This window comes from Nestor notabilis, unplaced genomic scaffold (assembly GCF_000696875.1).
Source record: "Nestor notabilis isolate BGI_N333 unplaced genomic scaffold, ASM69687v1 scaffold16508, whole genome shotgun sequence".
NCBI classification, from domain to species: Eukaryota; Metazoa; Chordata; class Aves; order Psittaciformes; family Psittacidae; genus Nestor; species Nestor notabilis.
Window position 1 is genome coordinate 11,259 of NW_009938908.1, and position 880 is coordinate 12,138.

General features: G+C 63.5%; 1 protein-coding gene across 1 annotated transcript in view; it reads left to right on the forward strand.

Moving 5' to 3' along the window:
* SH2D3C (SH2 domain containing 3C) overlaps positions 1–671 on the forward strand; it is a gene marked incomplete at its 5' end in the record, with an annotated part of 6,529 nt that extends 5,858 nt beyond the window's left edge. Inside the window, 3 exons of the mRNA XM_010019593.1 lie at positions 45–219; positions 273–380; positions 493–671. Of these exons, the coding sequence (XP_010017895.1) occupies positions 45–219; positions 273–380; positions 493–671 (462 nt within the window). The remainder of the gene's footprint in view (positions 1–44; positions 220–272; positions 381–492) is intronic.
* Between the last annotated feature and the right edge of the window lie 209 nt (positions 672–880).

Consider the following 880-nt stretch of genomic DNA (forward strand, 5'->3'; position numbering starts at 1 on the left):
GCTGCTGTGCTACAGCTGAGCCTTAAATCCTCTCCCGGGAGCAGCCTGGCTCCGTGGGGCTGGAGCAGATGGGGAGGGGGATGCAGGGGCACAGGGTCCTCACGGTGGCTCTCCCCACAGAAGGGCCGCCGCTGACCAACACCACCTTTCCCCACATCATACCCCTTGTGACGCTCCTGGAGCGGGATGAGGCTCTCACGGACAACCCCGAGCCCTGGGAGTTTCCTCACTTGCTTAAAGAATCCTTCTTCTAAAACACATCCATTCCCTCTGCACCAGTGACAACGGCGTGGAGGTGGTCATGGCCCACCTGGAGGCAGCGCGGATGGTGGCCCACCACGGCGGGCTCTACCACACCAACGCGGAGGTGAAGCTGCAGGGTAAGCAATGGGGACACAGAGCCCTTTTCCCTCTGCTGCATTCCCAGGGTGCAGCTCCAGCCCAGGAGCATCCCATGGCCTCCCCTTCATCCCAGTCTCTCCCTCTCTGCAGGTTTCCAGGGCAGAGCGGAGCTGCTGGAGATTTTCAGCACCGAGTTCCAGCTGCGGGGGCTCCTGTGGGCCAGCCGTGGGGCAGAGAGCAGCCAGGCCGAGCGCTACGAGAAGTTCGACAAGGTCCTCACTGCCCTGTCCCACAAGCTGGAGCCGGCGGTGCGCTTCAGTGAGCTGTGACCCCCAGCTCCCAGCCTGGTCTGTGGGGCAAGGGATGGGGCCAGGAACGTGGCACCGCAGGAGGAGGTGGGGCAAGGCGCTGGGGCACCGCTCAGCGGTTGAGACAAAGAGGAGGAAAAAGAGCCACATCCCATATCCCCTCCACTTCCTTGGGATGCAACAGGTTGGGGGTCCGCACCGCTGCCCCAAGGGATGGGGACAGGGTCTGG